Source organism: Lemur catta, chromosome 15 (assembly GCF_020740605.2).
Source record: "Lemur catta isolate mLemCat1 chromosome 15, mLemCat1.pri, whole genome shotgun sequence".
NCBI classification, from domain to species: Eukaryota; Metazoa; Chordata; class Mammalia; order Primates; family Lemuridae; genus Lemur; species Lemur catta.
This window is the reverse complement of record NC_059142.1, coordinates 12,946,381-12,966,580: the sequence shown is the minus strand read 5'-3', so window position 1 is coordinate 12,966,580 and position 20,200 is coordinate 12,946,381. Positions and strand designations below refer to the sequence as shown.

The window sequence follows — 20,200 nt, the reverse complement described above, 5'->3', positions numbered from 1 at the left end:
TGTATTATTTTCTATACGTCATGATTCTTAGACATCTTGGGGATTTTGCTAGCCAAGGAGATACTGATCCACCCAGTGTTAGCTAATTCCTAAAGATGGCAAACAACTGACTACCCTGTGAGTGTGCTTTTAATATGCAAACCAACCAATTTAAAACCCATATCCCCAACCATCACTTTTATTTAACTCTCAAGGACTAAGCTAATATTTCCAGTGCCCTAAATCATCCCAGTGCCAGGTATCAAACAACTAGAGACCACCCTTACATATAGCCCAAAGCCTATCAAAATTATTCAAACTATCTAATCCTATACTTGCTCAAACTTGCCTACCCTGCTGCTTCCTTCCCGCGAAAAGCACAATAAAGGCTCTAGGCCATGCTCTCCCAAAATCCTCCTTGACCCTGGTGCATCCCCATGGGACCCTGTGTTGCCTGGCCTTTCCCTTCCTCTTGGGAACTGAAAGTAATAAATTTTTTTCAAAGGCAGTTGTCTCCTTGTCTGACATCTTACCACACCTGATTAAAATAAATCTAGGGTGCATATCAAGACATGTGGCTATTGTAATCAATAGCAAGACGCTTAATTTTGTACACTCTTTAACCAAGCAATTTCACCACCAGGAATTTACCCTAAGTAAATAATTATGGATATAAATAATGATGTAACTGCAAGAATGTTGACTGCACCATTAGTTAAAATTCCGAAACATGAGAAAAAGTTAGTATTTGACAATAGAAAATTGACAAAATATATTATAAAATATCTATACAAGTTTCAAGATAAAACCCAAAAGAGAACATAAAAAATTCTATCAAATCTTCAGAGAATAAACATGCCTCAGACATCTATAAGGAGTGCCCCTACAGATCATACATAAGGAAAGTCCTTGCTGGCCTCTCATAAACAAGGACATGCAAATTGTAACTTTAGGTCTACAGGTTAAGACTAGCTCCTAAAACTGAAGTCTGCTTGATTCTATACTAACAATGTTGATTAAAAGTTTATCTTCCCGGTGCAGAACAGAGACAAGAAAAGATCATTCTTCTACCTACACAAGGACATCTATTAATATATAATCGATTCTTCCTTATACCCTTTTCAAATATTCACCTTATCTTATATAAAATGTACATTTCCTGGGCATTAACTAAAGTCTCACAAGAATGTAACCAGTTGCCTCACTGCCCATCCCCTTCCTCCTTTTTCTTTGTGTATGCCCTCTCCTCTAATACTGAGTTCCCAAATCCCTCTTGGAAGAGCACAGGTCACAGATGCTTCTGTGGTTTATGCTTTTCCGGGCATACCCTCTAACTTTGGCTTAATAAAACTCCACTGACTGAGATCTTTGCCTCAGTCACTTATTTTGGGTCATCCACCAAAACCCAATGCAGTACCAAAATGGAAAACCACAGGTCAATCTCATTCATAAATATAATTTAAAAATTCTCAAACATTATCAAATCAGATCGAGCTATAAACTGGAACAGTCCATCACAACCAAGCTGAGTTTATCTCAGGTATACAAAAACTATCTAACATTAGGAAATCCATTAACATAATCCATTTTGTTACACAGATCAAAAAGACCAGAGATAACTTCCATAAATTACAAAGAAAAGCAAAGCAATTAGAAAGGATATGCTATGGCAATCAAAGAATATCCAATGTAAGGATCATCCTCATATAGATAATCCAATAAATGTAACTAAGAAAATACTAAAAGACTTAAGGAAATCAGTATTCCCAAAATAAAATCAAAACTGAATCTATGAGGGAAAAAAGAAGCAAGCAAACAGGCTCACTGAGAAGGAAAGTAGAAAACAGAAGAAACTCAGATCTTTGACATCCTTTAGCAGCTGAACTAGCCTTGGAGTGCTCTCCTTCTGAACATGTTGCACACACACAAAAAAGGAACTCTTTACTTTTTAAAGTCATTAAGGGTTGGCTTCCAAAATGCTCTCACATAGAGGCATTTCTAAAAGAATACATCAAAATTTAAACATATAAAAAGTATTCAATATAAATGTATATAATCTTTGAAACAACAGGGATTTATCAGAGGGAAGTATTTGGCAACTATTTAGAGCCACATGTATGTTTACTACAGTGTCATTTGAAATAGGAAAAAAAAACAAATATTTACCAATAGATGATTAATTAAACACATTGTGGATCCATACATTAGAACACTATTGGCTGGGCACGGTGGCTCATGCCTGTAATCCTAGCACTCTGGGAGGCCGAGGCGGGTGGATCGCTTGAGGTCAGGAGTTCCAGACCAGCAAGAGCGAGATCCCGTCTCTACTAAAAATAGAAAGAAATTATCTGGCCAACTAAAATATATATAGAAAGAAATTACAGGCGCATGCCTGTAGTCCCACCTACTCGGGAGGCTGAGGCAGGAGGATTGCTTGAGCCCAGGAGTTTGAGGTTGCTGTGAGCTAGGCTGATGCCACAGCACTCTAGCCCAGGAAACAGAGTGAGACTGACGCAAAAAAAAAAAAAAAAAAAAAGAACACTATTAGCTGTTAAAGACCATTAAAAATAACATTATTTAATAATACACCATGGACATCTCTTTAGTGCAGGAAAAAACATGCTATAAATGTATTATAATTTTTAAATTAAATTTAAGAAGTTTTTTTCACATATTTTATGTACATATGAAAATGCCAGAAAGATAATACACTCCTCCATTGGTACCTGAGGAAAACTGGTTCCAGGACCCCTGTGGATACTAAAATTCATTGGGCAGCTGGGAGGGGGAAGAGGGGATGGATATATTTACACCTAATGGGTGCGGTGCACACCATCTGGGGGATGGACACACTTGAAGCTCTGACTCAGGCACAGCAAAGGCAAGATATGTAACCTAAACATTTGTACCCCTGTAATATGCTGAAATTTAAAAAAAAAGATATTTAAAATAAGAAAATGGCAAAGGCATGAAGAGGCAATGCACAAAGAAAGAAAACAAATGGCCAATATATTTTTTAAAGGCCAATCATACTCAAAATGTAACCTAAAACATCAATAAGGTATCTTTTTTTGCCCATGCTACTGAAAGAACATTTTAAATCTATACATAATGCTGACAAGGATGAGATGAGACTAACAGACATCAGCACTAATGACAGAAATATAAACTAGAATTAGCTTTCTGGAAAGCAATTTTGCAATATACATCAAAACTTCATATTTTCTGATCCAGAACACTCTAGGAAATAATCAAAGATGAGATCAAAGATTAATGTACAAGGACGTTTCCTGTAGAATTACTTATTAACAGTAAGAATTTATATATAATCAAAATGGGTAATAGTAAAATGATACATTCATATGATAAATAACAGACTTAAAGCCAATTTTTTATAACTTACAGGGAAATTGCTCACATCATAATTAAAATAAGAATAGAATACAAAATCATGTGCAATGATTCACTATTTTAAAATAATATTTGTAGGTATAAAAATTGACTAGAAATATAGAATAAAAAACTACTCTGAAGGATAGAATTATGGTAACTCCAGTTTTCTTTACACTTTCTTTATGATCAAAGGAGGAACTTGGGGTTTTGTTTTAATTTTGCCCTTGTTTTGTTTTTTAATGATCTACAAGTTTACTTAATTAAAACTGACCTGAGAGATAGTACATGGAATGAAAATAGTCATAGGAACCTGGATTCTGGGTAAGTCACTAAATTTGCATTTCTTCAACTGTGCAATTGGGTTAATCCCACCTTTAAAGAATTAGAGGGAATAATTAATGCATTTAAATTAATGCATTTTTACTTTAATTGTAGAGATGTTTGGTAAAGATATATGTTCTCCTTAGCTTATATACTCAATAAGATTTTTTTTTTTTTGAGATGGAGTCTCACTATGTTGCCCAGGCTGGTCTTGAACTTCTGGCCTCAAGGATCCTCCTGCCTCAACCTCCTGAGTAGCTGAGATGACGGGCATGTGCCACCATACCCAGTTCTCAAGGAAATATTTTTTAAGTCCTTTTTGTTGTTTTTTTAGACAAGAAAAGGAAGCACAGTGGGTGGACTTAATATGCTCATTACCAATTTTATTTGAATGAATAAATACTTAAGAATAGCTGAGGAAAATTCTAGAAAATGAACAATGAAGGGTACCTGGTCCTTTAAAATATTCAAACAATAAAAAGTAGAAAGCAACAGTAATTATGACTATGTGGTATGATAGAATAGACAAATCAAATGAACAAAATAAAGTTCAAAAATGGACTCAAGTATCCCTTGATTTAACATATGATAAATGGTGCCATTTCAAATTCAATGAAGAGATTCCATGTTATACCTCCAATTAAATAAAGGAAAAAAAATCAATGAAGAGAAATCACTACATGGTACAAAAACAACTGGCTAGCAGCCATTTGAAAATAAATAGTAAAAGTTGGACTCCTATCTCCCTGCTTACATCAAAATAAATTCCAAAGTGATCAAATATTTAAAAGGAAATAGAAGATAGCATAGACAAAGAGGCAGAACATAAACCTATAAACCATAAAGAAAAAATAATCAAATTACATAAAAATTAAGATATTTCCATATGTCAACATATCTCAAAGCTTAAAAACTGGGGAAATTTTGCTACATTTGCTATAAACATCACCAAGGCCAACTTCCCCACATGCAAAAGGTGATATAAGTTCTCTTATACCCTGATGAGCCTATAAATTGCCAAATCTTTTTGAAAGAGAATTTGGTACTTGCCATTAAATTTTTTAAAATGCACATTCTTGGACTCAGTAATTTCAGCTCAAGGAATTTATCCCACAGACACAGGCACACAAGTGTGCAAGGACATGTACATGAACATTCACTGCAGTATTACTGGAATGTCTCAAATATTAATGGGGACTTACTTTTAAAAATTCTAGTGCATCTATATTATGCAGTCATGAAAAGAATGATTTATTTAAAACAATGATATAATAATCTATATTAAAAACAAAGTGAGAATAGGAAACTTGAGAATAGTATTTGTAGCATGACTCTACTTTTAAATCACCAGAATACACATTTTTTTAAAAACTGGAAAAATAGACACCAGTCCTTTAACAAGTGTTTTCATCCCTAAGGGATGACCTAATTCACTTATATGGTGGCCTTTCCTTTTACCACAAGCATTTAATATTTTTGATGCAAAAAATATTTAATTCAGAAATATGTAAACACACAGCATGAAAGAACAGACAAATACATTAATGGAACAGAACAGAGAGCCCAGAAACAGATTCACACAGAAATACAGTCAAGTGATATTTGGCAAACGAGCAAAGGCAATACAATGGAGAAAGGAAAACTTTTTAACAAATGGTGGTGCTACAACTGGATAGCCACAAGAAAAAAAAAAAAAAAGAACCTAGACATAAGACCTTACATCCTTCACAAAAATAAGCTCAAAATAGGTTACAGACCAAAATGTAAAACATGCAAAATTCTAAAACCTTGCATTTGGCAGTAACTTTTTAGTTACACCAAAGATATCAGCCACGAAAGAAATACAGCTTACCCTTGAACAACAGAGGGGTAGGGGGCACCGATCCCCTGCACTGCCAAAAATCCATGTATAACTTGACTCCCCCAAAACTTAACTACTAATAGCCTACCGTTGACCAGAAGCCTTATTAATAACACAAACAGTGGATTAACACGTATTTTGTATGCTATATCTATTATATACTGTATTCTTACAATAAAGTAAGCTAAAGAAAATGTTAAGAAAATCATAAGGAAAAAAAAATATTTTTACTATTAAGTGGAAGTAGAGCATCATAAACGTCTTGATCCTTGGTGTCTTCATGTTGAGTAGGCTGAGGAGGAGAAAGAGGGGTTGGTCTTGCTGTCTCCGGGTGGCAGAGGCAGAAGAGGTAGAGGAGGTGGATGGGGAGGAAGGAGAGGTAGGCACACTCAATGTAACGTTACAGAACTGCCTCATAATTTGTCTTTTTTGCGTTTTTATTACTCTAAAAATGTTTCTACACAGTACCAATCCTTCTTCCATTGTTTTCTTTAGTTTCAGTGCTTGTATTACCTAAGAGGTCATGTCGTGAAAGAAGTCAAAAGCAGTCTTGAATAATCAGAGGAACCCTTCTCCCAGATTGTCTAATGTCAGTTTGTTTACTGGCACTGCTTCTTCTATGCCTTCTTCCTCATCATCTGGCACTGGTTCAGAAGCACTCATTTCCATCAAGTTGTCTTCTGTTACTTCCGCTGGTGTGGTATCTATTAGTTCTTGAATTTCTCCAAAATCTGTATCTTGAAACCCTTCAACACCGCCCCCCCCCCTTTTTTTCACCACATCCACAAGCTCTTTCATGATTTCCTTCATTGGCTCTGTCATAAACTCTTTGAAAACATACACAACATCTAGACACAATTTTCTTCAGCAGGAATCTATAGTTTCAAGCTTGACAGTTTTCACTCTTTTTTAAAGCCATTCAAATTTAGCAGTGGGGGGTTGTATACCAACTTTAGTGACTCTAATGTTAATAAGTTCTGATAACCCACTATCGTTGGACCAGCTGTCACGTCTTTTTCTATAACAATGATGGCATCTTCAACAGTGTAATCCTTCCAAACTTTCATGATGTTCTCTCAAACAGGGTTCTCTTCCACAGAGTTGACAATCCTTTCCACAGAGGACCATGTGTTAATGAAACTTAAAGGTCTTTATGACCTCTGCCTGATCTAGAGGCTGAATTAGAGACATTGTGTTTAAGGGCAAGTAGACCACTTCCATGCCTCCCGTGTTGAACTCATGGGGTTCCAGATGGCCAGGGGAACTGCCCAATATCAAAAGAACTTTAAAAGGCAGTCCTTTGTTGGCAAGATGCTTCCTGACTTCAAGGAAAAAACATCAAAGAAACCAATCCAGAAGAAGTTCTCCTCCAGACCTCCTTGTTACAAAACCAAAAAAATGGAAGCTAGTGTTTATCTTTTCCCTTTAAGGCTCAGGGATTAGCAGCTTTACAGATAACAGCATTTGCACAAAAGAGTTAGCCTATCCCTTGGTGCCTTAAATCTTGGTGCTTGCTTCTCTTCCTTACTAATAAATGTCTTTTGTGGCACTTTTTTCCAGAATAGGATACTTCTGCCTGCATTAAAAACCTATTCAAAACAGATATCCTTTCTCCTCAATGGTTTTCTTAATGGAGTCTGGGAATTTATCTGCTGCCTCTTCGTCAGAACTTATTTTCTCCTGTTATCTTGACTTTTTTTTTAAGCCAAACCTCTTTCTAAAATTATTAAACCATCCTTTGCTGGCACTTAATTCTCCAGCTTTAGATCCTTCACCTTCCCTTTGCATTATGTTGTCATATAATGACTTAACTTTTTCTCAAACCTTATTAGAGTCTATAGATATGCCTTTCTTATAGCAATCCTGCACCCACATAAAAACTGCATTTTCTATAAAAAGGTATTTCACAAAAAGTGAAAGGTTTTCACACCTGCTGATGTAGCTGCAGGGGTGGATTCACAAATTTCCTTTGCTTTTTTTTTTTTAAACAATGGTCCTTACACTGGATTTATCTTGAAATGGCCAGCAACTGCTGTTGCAGATTTCAATTTACACTATATATCAAGGAATTCATCTTTTTTCTTCTAATGTCATGATTTTTCTCTACTTCTTGAAAGTGTTTCCAGCACTTTCTATAGGTTCTATGGTGTTATTCACAGTTTGCAGTATTGCACTAAACATGATGAAAAATTGGAAAATATGTAAGGACCTCAAGAGATCACTTTTTACTGTGATATACAATTTAGTAGAGAGACCAACTGCTCACATGCAGATGATTAGCATCCTACCACACAGTGTTTTAAGCAGATACTCCCAGCACTTGACCACACCACAATAACAACAGGAGGTGGCTACAAAATTACTACAGTAATACAGTATGTACTAGTTTTATGCAGTTATGTGATTTAATAACGGATCTTTAGGTTTGCTTACCTTTCAGCTGCAAATGGCATATGTACTGTCAGTGTTTGTGTAAGTTTTGATAAGTTTTAACTTTTTATAGACTTGTGTATGTGTGTATATATTATAGTAATAATAAAAGAAACTAATATCTACATGCATTTCATGGATCCACACCATACTTAACTGTTTCTTAATTTTTTCAATATTTCTAGGCTACACAGTTCATCTGTGAGTTTTTTTCAAAATGTTGCAAAACTCCAAAAAGTTTTCCAATAGATTTATTGAAAAGAAAATCCATGTGTAAGTGGACCCATGCAGTTAAAACCCATGTTGTTCAAGGGTCAGCTGTAATTGATAAGTTGGACTTCATTAAAATTAAAAACTTCTGCTATGCAAAAGACACTGTCAGGAAAATGAGAAGGCATGCCATAAACCGGGAAAAAATATTTGTAAACAACATATCTGTTAAAGGACTGTTATTCAAACTATACAAAGAACACTTAAAACTCAACAATAAGAAAATTAAAACCCAATTTAAAAAATGGGCAGAAGACCAGAACACATACCTCAACAAAGAAGATATACAGATGGCAAGTAAGAATATGAAAAAATTTTCAATGTCATATGTTACTAGGAAATTGCTATTTTTATTATTAACTAATATGACACAGTGGATCAAAACATAAATCAAGGGAATGTTAGCCTACATTAGAGTTTAGGGTCCTGACTAAAAGAGAATATTTTTGTTATTCTTTGCACAAGTCACATGGATTCTATGCCTGGAATATTTTCACTGATTTTAGGTGCAGCATTTTAAGAAGAGCACTAGCAAACTACATGTCATTAGAACATATGGCTAGCCTAGCAGAGAAGGGCACACAAACTGGTGAGGGTAGAGAACCTTCATATGAGGAACTGCCATCATGAAAGAAAGCTCTTTAAAAATATGAATACCTTTCTTGTAGAAGAGAAAATAGCCTAATTCTGACTCATTCAAGAAGTTATAACCAAAGTATAAAAGGGAAATAATTTTGTCCCAACAAAATTAGGGATTTTCTAATACTTAAACAGCTACCACAAAAAGTGGAGTGTTCTAAAAAGACTAGATATCCATGTGTTAGGAATAAACGCCGAACAATTTTTTGTAATAGAAATGGACCTAAATTGTTAATGTCCTTTCATTACTCGTTACAGAGCCCCTACTAGGTTCACAAAATGAAACATAGCAGTAGTTTCAGAAAGTTTCTGCTCTTTCCACAGGTGCAATCATAGCACACTAAAGCTCTGAACTCCTGGGCTCAAGCAATCCTCTTGCCTCAACCTCCCAAATAGCTGGGACTATACGTGTGCATCACCATGCCCAGCTAAAAAAAATTCTGCTTTTGAGCAGCTAAGAAGGCTGGGGAGATAAGATCTACATAGGGGCAGAAGTTTATTTTTAGACAATAAATATAGCAGGTGTTTAGAGAAAGTAGATAACAACTGAGGATCAAACAGCAAAAGAAGTTTGACTTTAATTTTTTTTTTAAGAGACAAGGTCTTGCTCTGTCACCCAGGCTGGAGTGCAGTGGCGTGATCATGCCTCACTGTAACTTTGAACTTCTGGGCTCAAGTGATCCTCCTGCCTCAGCCTCCCATATAGCTGGGAACACAGGGGTACATCACCACACACAGCTAATTTCTTTTTAATTTTTTTTGTAGAGATGAGGTCTCACTACATTGCCCAGGCTAGTCTTAAACTCCTGGCTTCAAGCTATCCTCCCACCTCAGCCTCCCAAAATACTGGGATTATAAGTGTGAGCCACCATGCCTGGCAGCCTGTCTTGACTTTTTATAGTTTTCACCAAAGGAATGACAACCCACATCATGCTTTGCTCTCCCCAACCCATCAAACTCCCACAGTAAGGTCCCAATCATATCCTGTACTTACTATTCTACCAGGGTCCATGAGAGAATTAAGCCCTAAAGCCCAAGGCATTCAATGTATTTAATGAATTAACTTCTTTCCTGTGCATCTGGAATGGTACTTTTTATATCACCTTTAGGATAACTGGGAACAGAACAAAATTATTTCCTGTGTTCTTTGGTTAAGATAACCCAGGAGGAACCCAGGAAAGTATAAATAGCCTTATCTACTTGACTATGATAAAGCTCTCAAAACTATAACCTCCGTGAGCAGAGGTACCTTGTCTGTCTTGTTCAAAGTACATATTTAAATCATATCTATTTGAATAAATGAATAAAAGAATGGAGGCTACATATATTTATAGTCAGTTTCTCTCTTCTACCTCAGAGTTTTCTCTACCTTTCTCTCTCAATCATCTTTTTCTTTTTCCCTTCTGTTTGGGAGGATGATGTCCTTGTTTCTCCTACTGGCGCCCATGCTCTTATTCCATCTCATCTGCTCTCAGTTCCCATGAAACCTAGCCCCACTTACCATCTCCTTCACTTTACATCTCCAGGCAGTTTCTCCCTTTCCACTGGCAGTTCCTCCAGTACGCACAATTATTTCATTATTTAAATCTTTATTTTTAAAACACACACACTTTGCTATAACCACACTAGTCCCTCCAGTGACTGCTCTATTTATATGTGTATCACCATACTTTTAAAATTTAGTCTAGCCAGGTGCAGTGGCTCATGCCTGTAATCCCAGCTACTCAGGAGGATGAAATAGGATCACCTGAGCCCGGGAGTTCAAGACCAGTCTGGACAATAGCAGGACCCCATCTCTAAAAAAGAAGAAAACAACGAAAGAAAGAAAAAGAAAAAGAAAAAGAAAAAATTAGCCAGGAGTAATGGCACAGGCTTGTAGTCTCAGCTACAGAGGCTGAGACAGGAGGATCACTTGAGTCCAGGAGTTTGAGGTTGCTGTGAGCCAGGCTTACACCATTGCACTCTAGCCCCAGCAACAGAACGAGACTCTGTCTCAAAAAAATAAAAAAATCTATCAGAAGACACAAATTTCAAACAACTGACATCATTCGCAGCTTGTAAGATTGTAGTAAAAATCCACCCTCTCCTATCTTGCCAGCAGGTATGTAAATTGATGCCTTGAGACTAAGCTAGCAATAGCTATTAAAATTTAAACCACTCAGAACTCATGGCCTTTAATTCAGTAGTCTTATATACTGCTATATCCAGAAGTAAAAAAGTACCTGAAAAATATGCACAAGGGTATATATTACAACACTGTTTATAACATAATGAAAAAACCGAAAGTAATCTACTTGTCCAACAATAGGGAAACTGGCAAGTAAATGATGCATGGTACATGCATGTGATGAAACAGTCTGTTAACAAGAATGAGACAGACCCTTAACACTGACCTGAAAAGTGGTCCATGATCTAGTAAATGGGCCAGAAGGCCCTGGCATCACATGGCCTGGATTTGAATGCTACTCCCCTACTTAGCAACTGTACAACTTCAGCACGTTTCTTTAACTTCTCTGTGCCTCAGTTTCTTCACCAATAAAACTGGAGCAGTAATATTACAATAGTGCCCACTTCACTAATATGCAGATTTCCCGAGATAATACCTACAGTGCTTATAGCAAATTACATGGCCACATAACCATTGACAAGTATATAATCATGATAGCTAACATTAAGCAAGACAGGCAAGTTGCAGACCTGTATACACACAGCATATCTATCTGGGGGATAAAAGGTAGCATACCTATGTAATTACAGAAAAGAGTCAGCAATGGGAGAAAACTTAATAGCGATTACCTCTGGGAGATGGGGGAAGACATAATTCTACTTTTTAAACTGCTGTACATATTTTTTAATGGAGGAATTACAGAAGACAGTATTTTTGAATAAAAAAGTAATGAGGTAAAATCAGAGCAAATGCTTCCAAGATATAGTTTAACTTAGATTAAAATAAAAAATAAAATTTGAAAATGTTTACATAATCATTGAATTCTCAAGGGAAAACAAGTTAACCAACTGAAACCTGACTACTAAAATTACCTTTATTCTAAACTAAGTAAACTATGATGCACCATCAAAAACACCAAATTTTTTCCCAACAATGTACAAAATAAGGAATTAAAATGAATAAAATGATTACATTTCATCCTGTCAATTTACAAACAAATCTTTGCTTTTCTAAATCTACCATACCTCCATGAAAAAAACAGCAAGATATATCAAAAAGGAAAAGAAGACAATATCATAAGACAATTGCTTCTAAAATGGGATAAAAAGATAAAGTTAAAGACAACGCAGTTATCTTTTACTGCCTATTTGAAGGAAAAGAATTCTGCAATAGTTTTTTTAAAAATCAGCAGGACTAGGAAATTCAAGAGTGCCTAAAACTAAAGTGGTCTATACAAGTTCAGCTTAAAAAATTAAAATCCCAAAGATGAACTTCTAAGATGATACTGACACAAAGCACTCAAATATACCAAATTATCTCTCCTTTTGTGAACAATAGCTGTGGCTGCCGATTTACTACATTAATTTAAAATAAAAATTGCAATCTATGCAAACTAAATCTCATCCTAGTCACAAGATTCAAAAAATAGGAAACAAACCTGCACTAAGAATAGCAAGAATACAAGATTTCCTAAACCTAATTTTTCCTAGCCTCTTTCAAGCGCTTAGTCACTTCTGCCTATTTACAAGGAAGACCATTTCACATCTAGAAAGAGGGAGGGAATTTGAATTCCAGACTATCATGTCACCTGAGCTGCCCTAGACGTTTGTTTCCATGCAACTCAAGAGAAGGCAGCAGCCAACTAGGCCTACCTACCAACCCAGATCAGAACCAGAAGCCACTGAGCTCTCTGTATCCTGCCTCTGTCTGTTGTAACAAAGAGGGTTTGTGGAAGTACAAAGTTTTCTTTCCTAACTCCAGATGCAAAAAGGTGAGAATTAAAATGTAGCCTGAAAACATCCCAGTTTCCTCTCTCTGATGGCCCACGGCCCTCAAATGTCTCCCTTTTCTTCTACTAGAACAGAAACAGCTGGTGGTGCTTACAGACCATCTCCCCTTAGGCAACTAAAAAAACCCAAAACTTGGAGGCTAACAAGCTTTGCAGCACACTTCCAGACAGCAGCAAGAGCCGTAAAATCTGATAACATAGTTTCAAGTTCCCCAAAGGCAGCAACAAAAAGTAAGGCTTTCCTAAGAGATTACTTTAAGAGACAACCATTGGCAAAGGCAAGTTTTTAAGGACCTACTCTGTGCCAAGCACCATTTTCCAACATTCCACTCACACTTAAAGATGCCTAAGTACACATGCTGATAATAGAAATACACCTGAAAGAACTTTCGGAACTAGATACTGTAGGATCTTGCAAAAGACCAAGCACACTCTTTCCAAACATAGTAAAACCTGGAACGATGTGGTCAATCTGTGAATCAGAGATTAGTCCACTTCCCAGAAGGTCATGAAGGATTCTGACAACCAATTTAGATTATTTGGGATGGGGCTCATAATCCTCCAAAGAATATAAATGCTATAAATGACACATTTCCTAGATTTCGGCATCCTCACACACCACCCTCCTCATTATTCCTAATACTCCCATAATAATACCAACCTATCATTTTGCATTCATACGCGTTGCCATCTTTATAGACAAAATACAGCCAAGAGATAATTCATGGCTGAGAACACTGAGGCTCAAAGAGGCTAAGAAACGCGCCCAGAGCTTCTTAGTGAAAGAAACAGGTCCTTTAGCCTCCCAGGCCCTAGCACTTCTATTAAGCCACACTGCCACTTCAAGGAATGCTACTAAACCCAGTTACTGATGCCACCTAGTTTTATTTGTCACAGAAGTGGGAGCAAAGAGCTCTATACCAAAGACTGGGGCGGTGGGGGGCAGGGGGAGGGCACACTACCGCTACCTAAGCAAAGATTTTTTTTTCGTTAACGAATATAGCGCACGTTCTCCATTTCCATCCTCCCCACGGGCAGAACCCACGTGCCGGCCCCACCGCTACCCGCAGCACCTCCCTCTCCACACTCTCCCACGCTCACGAGCCTCCCCACGCCCTTCCCTCCGCCCTCCAGCGAGCGCTGCCACCAGCGCCACCCGCCCCCTCCCCAGCGACTGCCGCCGAGGCGCCCGCGCCGCCCTCGCGCGCCGCCCGCGCCGGAGCCCGCGCGCTCCCGCCTTCGCCCCGCAGGGTCACCCCCGGGGCCTGCGCGCGCCCTTCCCGCCGCCCGCCCGCTGTCTGCCTGCCCCGAGGTCCCTCCGCGACGACGACGCCGGGCAGGCCGCGCCCGCCGCGCCTGCCATGGTGGGCGCCTCACCGTCAGGCTGGGGAGCCGGGCCCGGCTGCGCCATGGCCAGGAGGCCGGCCTCGGGAGCGGGGATGGGCGGGGAAGCGGCGTCACGGGCTCCCGCGGGCTCAGCTGGCGGAAGAGGCGTCGACCGAACCGCCGCCGCCGCCGCCCAGGGAGGAACCGCTAAGGCTGGAGCCGCCGGCGCCGCCACAGCCGCGGGCAGAGACGGACCCGAACGCCGACCTCCGCCTCCTCATCCTGACAGCGGGAAATAAGCAGTGCGCAGGCGCAGGGGGATGGGGCGGCACGTGACTCTGGCCTGAGGCTAGGGGCGGGGCTTCGCGCGGGCTGGAGAGAACCCCGGGAGCTGAGGCGCCAGGCGGAGTGAGCCGGCTGCCCCGGCGCCGGAGCGAGGCAGAATGCGGGGGGAAGACAGGTTAGAGGGGCGGCAGGAAAGGGGCGCCCTCTCCGAATGGCCGCTCCCAGTTCTCTGCCCCTGCACAGAGGGGGTAAAAAAAAATAAGAGGAGGCTGGTTGGTGGAGTGTAAATCCAGCTTCTACCTCTCCTAGCTGCATGACCTTGGGAGAGTCACTTAACCTCTTGGAACCTGTATTAGCATAATAGCTAAGGAAAGTTTAAATGAAGTAATAAAGTATGAACTGTTTCCCACAGTACTGGGCCTAGACTCTAGGTCGTCTGATGGATAGGCCAGTGTACTTTCCATTGAGCAAGTCAGACTTTTCTGTGGTGATAGGTGCAGGGAGTACAGCCGGATACAGCCCCTGCCCTCGTGACCCGAGAGGACAAATAATATATGGAAAGTGTGGCCTTTATGCCTGGGCGGAGAACCTGCCGTAGGCCCCGTACTTTAGACTCCTCTCTAACCTCCCGCCCTCACACTTACGGCCACACTCCTCCCCCAAGGAGAGGAGTCCACAGGGTTTGGCACTTTAGGACCAAGTTCTGGGTGGCTGTGACCCCAGAATTCCCTCCCCAGATGGCTATAGCTGTGGCCTCTGCCCGGGTTCATCCTCTCTAGAGCAGAGTCTGGGCATCCCTAAAAGTGGCTAAAGGGAGCTGTGTTTTGGGGAGGTGGCACAGCACTTGGATCTTTGAGCAGCTGTGTCCACAGATCCCTAAGGATGCAGGACAGAGGACAGAGAAGAAGGCAGGTGGGTTATGGGCCAAGGCCTGTGCTCCCCTCACCGCTTCGTTCAAGTGCATAAATGTCAGAAGTCCAGGAATTCTAAATTTGAACCTAGTCTTTCCAGTCATTAAAGATATACATATATTTGTCAAAATAGAGGAATAAGGCCAGATGTGGTAGCTCACTCCTATAATCCCAGTGCTTTGGGAGGTCAAGGCAGGAGGATTGCTTGAGCTCAGGAATTTGAGGGTCAGTGAGCTATGATCACACCACTGCACTCCAGCCTGGGTGACAGAGGAAGACCCTGTCTCTGGAACAAAAAAAAAAAAGTACAAGAGCAGACTGTATTAAGGTTAGGAGTTAGTTGGAGTGATTTATAATTTTAGATAATTTAGGTCCACATGTGCTATCCTATCTACTTATACTTTTGCCCCAGATCCTGCTAACATTAGGGCAGGGCTTATGTAAAGACTTGAGGTTTTTGAGCACTTAATACCCCCAGATGGCTACTGTGCCTTTGGGAGAGCATGCAGCTTCCCCATAATTGAGTTTCCTGCACGAGCAAATCCATGCTCTCAGCAGGGAGACCTTTGGCCAGGATCGGGCAGCCCAGTGCATCTTCTGTTTCCTTGTGATGACTAACACAAGCCAGGGGCTATAAAGACAGCAGATGCTGATGCCCTCTACATAAGGGGTTCCTTCCAGTGAGTAAGTGACACATTTATTGCCATTGGTAATTGGGCTTGAAGCCAGGCACTCAAGATCAAGGTCACTCAAAAATGGTCAAGCATCTAGTTTGGACACCTAGAGTTCCCAGTGCCAAAGAGGTGGTTGAAAAGGCAATTTTGAAATCAGATAGGAGCATCAAGAGTTATATATATGTTCATATTTTTAGGTAAACCCTAAGACCCAGCAATTCCACTCCTAAGCATATATTGTAGAGAAAATTATTGTCTGTTCAGAGCCTTTATTAAGTGTAAAAGATGTGATCCTTGTATTCTGAAGGGAATAGGGAGACAAGATTTAAACACATGAAATAAGTACTTATCAATCACATTGCACATATGCCCCAGGGAACACATAAAGGAATATTCATAGCGGCATAGTTGATAATACAATAAATAAAATAAAAGATCCAAATGTTTATCAACAGTAGACTAGATTTAAATTTTTTTTTGAATATTTATACAATGGAATACAGCAATGAAAGTGAACCAACTACAGCTACATATTCAGTACAGATGAATCTCACAAACATAATTTTGAGAGAAAGAATATAATTATAAAATTATACACACAGCCTGATTTCGCTTACACAGAGTTCCAAAACAGACACAACTAAATGTTATGTATACATAGTTGGTAAATTGTAAAGATAGGAAGAGAACAAGTATCACAGAAGTTATGATGGTGGTTTCTGGACCAGAGAGGGACAGGCATATGATTATGATTAAAAAGGGCACCTAAAAATGTACCTTGTAGCGTGCTGGCAATGTGATTTTTTTTTTTTTTTGAGACAAAGTCTCGCTTTGTTGCCCGGGCTAGAGTGAGTGCCGTGGTGTCAGCCTAGCTCACAGCAACCTCAAACTCCTCAGCTTAAGCAATCCTACTGCCTCAGCCTCCTGAGTACCTGAAACTACAGGCATGCGCCACCATGCCCAGCTAATTTTTTCTATATATATTTTTAGTTGGCCATATAATTTCTTTCTATTTTTAGTAGAGACGGGGTCTCGTTCTTGCTCAGGCTGGTCTCAAACTCCTGACCTAGAGAGATCCACCTGCCTTGGCCTCCCAGAGTGCTAGGATTACAGGCGTGAGCCACCGCGCCCGGCCAATGTGACATTTCTTAACCTGAGTCCATTTAAACTAATGTATAACTCTGGGAAGCACAAACTTTGACATAGTTTGGGGAAGAAAGATTTGGGTGTATTTTTGCCAATTATAAATTTAAAATGAGCAAATGCTATGGAAGTGCTGGGAAAGCACTCACTTTGTGTTTCACCAATAGAGTAACACAGTGTAGATTCTAGGAGGTGATACGTCTGCATTTTGCCCCAATTGAATCACATCAGTGGCTGACTTTTGTTGTGTTTGTTCTGGGCACCATTATTTTCAAGAAGACAATGACCAGCTGCAGTGGATACAGGGCCAAGGCATGAAGAATCTGAAAATTATTTTGTGTAAAATACATGGAGATATCAAAAAAAGTTACACTGGAGGAAAAAAAGATGACTCGGGCCATGAGTAGTGTCCTCAATTCCCTGGAGTACAGGAGTGGTTATAAATGCGCAGGGATTGAAGCAAGGGAGACTTCAACTTGACCCAAGGAAGGCCAGGCGATGGCTTATGCCTATAATCCTAGCACTCTGAGAGGCCGAGGCGGATGCATCGTTGGAGCGCAGGAGTTTGAGAACAGCCTGAACAAGAGCGAGACCCCATCTCTACTAAAAATACAAAGAAAATTAGCTGAACAACTAAAATATATAGAAAAAATTAGCTGGGCATGGTGGCGCATGCCTGTAATCCCAAATACTCGGGAGGCTGAGGCAGAAGGATTGCTTGAGCCCAGGAGTTTGAGGTTGCTGTGAGCTAGGCTGACGCCATGGCACTCTAGCCCGGGCAACAGAGTAAGACTCTGTCTCAAAAAAAAAAAGAAAAAAACCTTAACCCATGGAAGAACTTTCTCTTCCCCAGAGCTGACCAGAGAGGAAGATTGCCTATCAGGGAGTGAGCTGCCTGTCACTGCAATTGTGTGAGCAGAGCTGGCTGGCAAGTGATCAGACGTGCTGGAGAAGGTGTTTCTACTATGGAAAGAATATTACACTGAACTATCCTGCTAGTGATTTTCAACCGCTGGATTGCATAATACCAATGACAATAATAAATTTGTTGCATTTTAAAGTTTATTAGGTGTTTCCCATAAATGTCATTTCATTTTATTCCCAAAACAAGGACAATAGACACAGAGTACATAAACCAAATTTTCCTGGATAAATTCCATTTCAAGAATTTTATGTTGTAGTTTCTGATAAATACAAATGGCTGGCAGACCAGTGTCCCAACACAGGATTCAGCTGACAGTACTCACAATTCTCAAGGGTAGGAAGTGATCAGGGAGCAGGGCCAGGGCCATACTTCCCTGGCCCTCAGTAAGGGACACCTTCAGTGCAGGATATGGGGGAAGGACCAGAATCAGGACTTCTAATTCTAGGGCACTTATCTGCTTCCAGGCAGGTGGAAACCTTTGCAAAGTCACAAACTGGTTGCTGGCTTCCTCACCAAGGCTTCCCAGAAAGAGTTTACCAGGTATAGACACCCATGATATCCTCAGCCAGGGTGACTCCCCAGCCTGGTTCCTCACTCTCTATTTAGCCCTGGTCCATTTGGCCACAAGCGGCTACCTTCCCCTCCAGGGACCTAAAGAAGGAAGATGGCAATCAGTGATCATTGCTCCAATCCATCCTTGCCCCATCCTCTGCCAAGTGAGGAATATGTGGAAGAGTACCCCACTGAAGGCTGATTCTCTCTCATGTTCTCACGAGATGTAGGTTGATATTGAGGGAAGAACTCCAGGCTTAGAATCAGAAGACCTACAAATTCTAGCACCGATTAGCTGTTGACTCAAAATATGTTATTTAACGTCTTTGAGCCACTGTTTACTTATCTCTAAAATGGAAATAATAGACCAGCCTCATGGTGTGTCAGGAGGCTAAAGAGATCAAATACCTAACCCCTAACACATGGTAGTTGCTCTACAAATGTCTGTTTCCTTCCCTCTTTCTCTCTTTCTTGTCTTCCTTCCCTAGATAAGCAGTTTCCATCCTGGGGAAAAAGGGTCCTGGACCATAGAAGTCAATGTGTGAAGGTTTCCCTAGGGATTCAGGGCAGAAATTGTCAATATTTACAAAAACCTAACACAACTGTCCCATTTACTCTAGATAAAGTTCCAAGGCTAAAATGTCAAGTTTCTTTGCTTTGGACAGATATTATATCATATTACTTATCTCATGCTGATTAAAAGTTCTTATTCCAGTTCTAATTGACTGTTGATTAATAATACAAAGAGGGATTCACTATTACTTGATATATGTAGTTTGCTAGATAGACAAGTATCTTCATAGTTGATGGCTGCTCCCTTCTCTCAAAATTCCCTCTTGTAACATCAACCACACAGTGGCATAATTGCCTGGAAATAAAAATGGCTGACATTTACTAGTGTATACCATGCGCCAGGCACTAGGCAAAGTGCTTTATCCTTGTATTAACTCATTTAATCCTCTTAAGAACCTTATGATGGAGATATTGGTTGAGGGGACCTGTCATGAGCCTATTTTATAGATGATGGGACCAAAGTGCTTAAGTAACTCATCCAAGATCACAGAATAAGTGTTAGAGTCAGGTTGTCTGGGTCCAATGCCCACATGCATAACCACCATGCTACATTGCCGGCTAGCTATGTGTGTCTGTCTCTCACCGGAAGAAGGTGTCAACTCCAGCAAAATAGGGACATCATGGTTTATTTCTAACATTGTATGTATAGTGCCTAACAGAAGAAATGCTCAATAAATATTTAATGAATAAATGAATAAACAAATTAGTTACGGTAGGAGAATATGGAGCAAATAATAAGAATCCGCAGTGGTGAGATCCTTTTGGTCACCATTCATCTGCTTCTCGCTTCTCATTTGGTTACAGACCATAATTTTAACCATTAATACCCACCACTTACTGAGGACTTACTATGTGCTAAAGATTTTTGTATCTCCTGAATCCTTATAACAGCCTTTCGAAGTAGGTTCCATTATTATCTTGGGGCTCAGAGAGGTTAAATGACTTCAACAAGTTCACACAGT

The 20,200-nt window shown here is 39.9% G+C and overlaps 1 protein-coding gene across 2 annotated transcripts in view; it reads right to left on the bottom strand.

Moving 5' to 3' along the window:
* The window catches only part of RABEP1 (rabaptin, RAB GTPase binding effector protein 1), a 90,819-nt gene extending 76,336 nt beyond the window's left edge, over positions 1 to 14,483 (bottom strand). Inside the window, exon 1 of one of the 2 annotated variants that reach the window (XM_045569989.1) lies at positions 14,227 to 14,483. In XM_045569989.1, coding sequence (XP_045425945.1) covers positions 14,227 to 14,260 — 34 coding nt within the window. In that variant the 5' untranslated portion in view covers positions 14,261 to 14,483. The remainder of the gene's footprint in view (positions 1 to 14,226) is intronic. The other variant, XM_045569990.1, reaches the window with a different exon arrangement.
* Positions 14,484 to 20,200: the final 5,717 nt, after the last annotated feature.